Consider the following 995-nt stretch of genomic DNA (forward strand, 5'->3'; position numbering starts at 1 on the left):
AAATACCCCTTCCTCTCCACAGCCGCAGGTACATTTATCAAAGTGACATCATCTGACATCAAAATACAGATTTCAAACATTTAAAACTGGGTAATTATTTTAAAGTTTCTCAACAAACATGGCTTCGACATCACAGAGTGCAGACTCTCTACTTTCCTTTGCCTAGTCTTGATAAATCAGTTTGTTTTTCATACATTTGAAAACGAGACTTTGTACGAGAGTTCATTTTATACTTTTATTTTGGTTTTTATACAGAATCCAGTCCCACCCCTGGATGTGGTTAATGGACTCCACCCGCCTGCGGAGGCGAGTTGTCGCTGTCGTCCTCCCAGGACGAGGAGGTGAACCCTGCAGGAGCGGAGATGGAGTGAGGCGCCGGGGTGTGGCCGAGGCCTTGGTACCGTCCGCTCGAGGAAGGGGAGGAGGGCATCGATGTGGCCGCCGCTGCGATGGGGTCCTGGGAGGACGCTGTGAGGAGGCCGGTGTGTTCGGTGTGTTCGGGTCGAGCTGATGCGCCGAAATACATCTTGTTGGGACGACCCAGGAACGTACGACCTGACGGGGGGACGAGAGGGGATGTTCACCACGGCTAGTCTCCTCACAGGTAACACAGGTCACCAACCACAACCAGACATCACGTCCAAACTCAATCATCACTCACCAACATGGCGGACCTGCTCTGTGACATCAGCTCGAATGTCTGAGAAATCCCACATGGCCAGAAAGCTGTCGAAACATGACCCCTCCTCTGCTTCCTGGATGGAGGGATGGACGGAGAGAAAGAGTTCGGGAGAGGACGGGACTACATGATGGATGGATGGATGGATGGATAGTTTACCTGTACGTAGGGCTTGTAGGTGAAGGTGTAGTGGTGAGCAATGGCAGCCAGGAACATCTCTATGCAGATGATGAAGTCCTATACCGATTAATGATAACGATTAGTGATAAAACCTCATTGATCCTGGAAGCTGAATATATCAACATTAGCTCCACCT

The 995-nt window shown here is 50.1% G+C and overlaps 1 protein-coding gene across 1 annotated transcript; it reads right to left on the minus strand.

Moving 5' to 3' along the window:
- Positions 1 to 209: 209 nt before the first annotated feature.
- On the minus strand, positions 210 to 944 carry LOC111648609 (transmembrane protein 184C-like). The gene is made up of 3 exons (XM_023398405.2): positions 839 to 944; positions 662 to 755; positions 210 to 555 (listed from the first exon to the last, which is right to left on the minus strand). Exons 1-3 carry the CDS (start codon positions 893 to 895, stop codon positions 281 to 283), a joined length of 426 nt encoding a protein of 141 aa, XP_023254173.1. The 5' UTR covers positions 896 to 944; the 3' UTR covers positions 210 to 280.
- Between the last annotated feature and the right edge of the window lie 51 nt (positions 945 to 995).

Source organism: Seriola lalandi, unplaced genomic scaffold (assembly GCF_002814215.2).
Source record: "Seriola lalandi dorsalis isolate HSWRI2012SDOR001 ecotype SW California unplaced genomic scaffold, Sedor1 jcf7180002043968, whole genome shotgun sequence".
Taxonomy (NCBI): domain Eukaryota; kingdom Metazoa; phylum Chordata; class Actinopteri; order Carangiformes; family Carangidae; genus Seriola; species Seriola lalandi.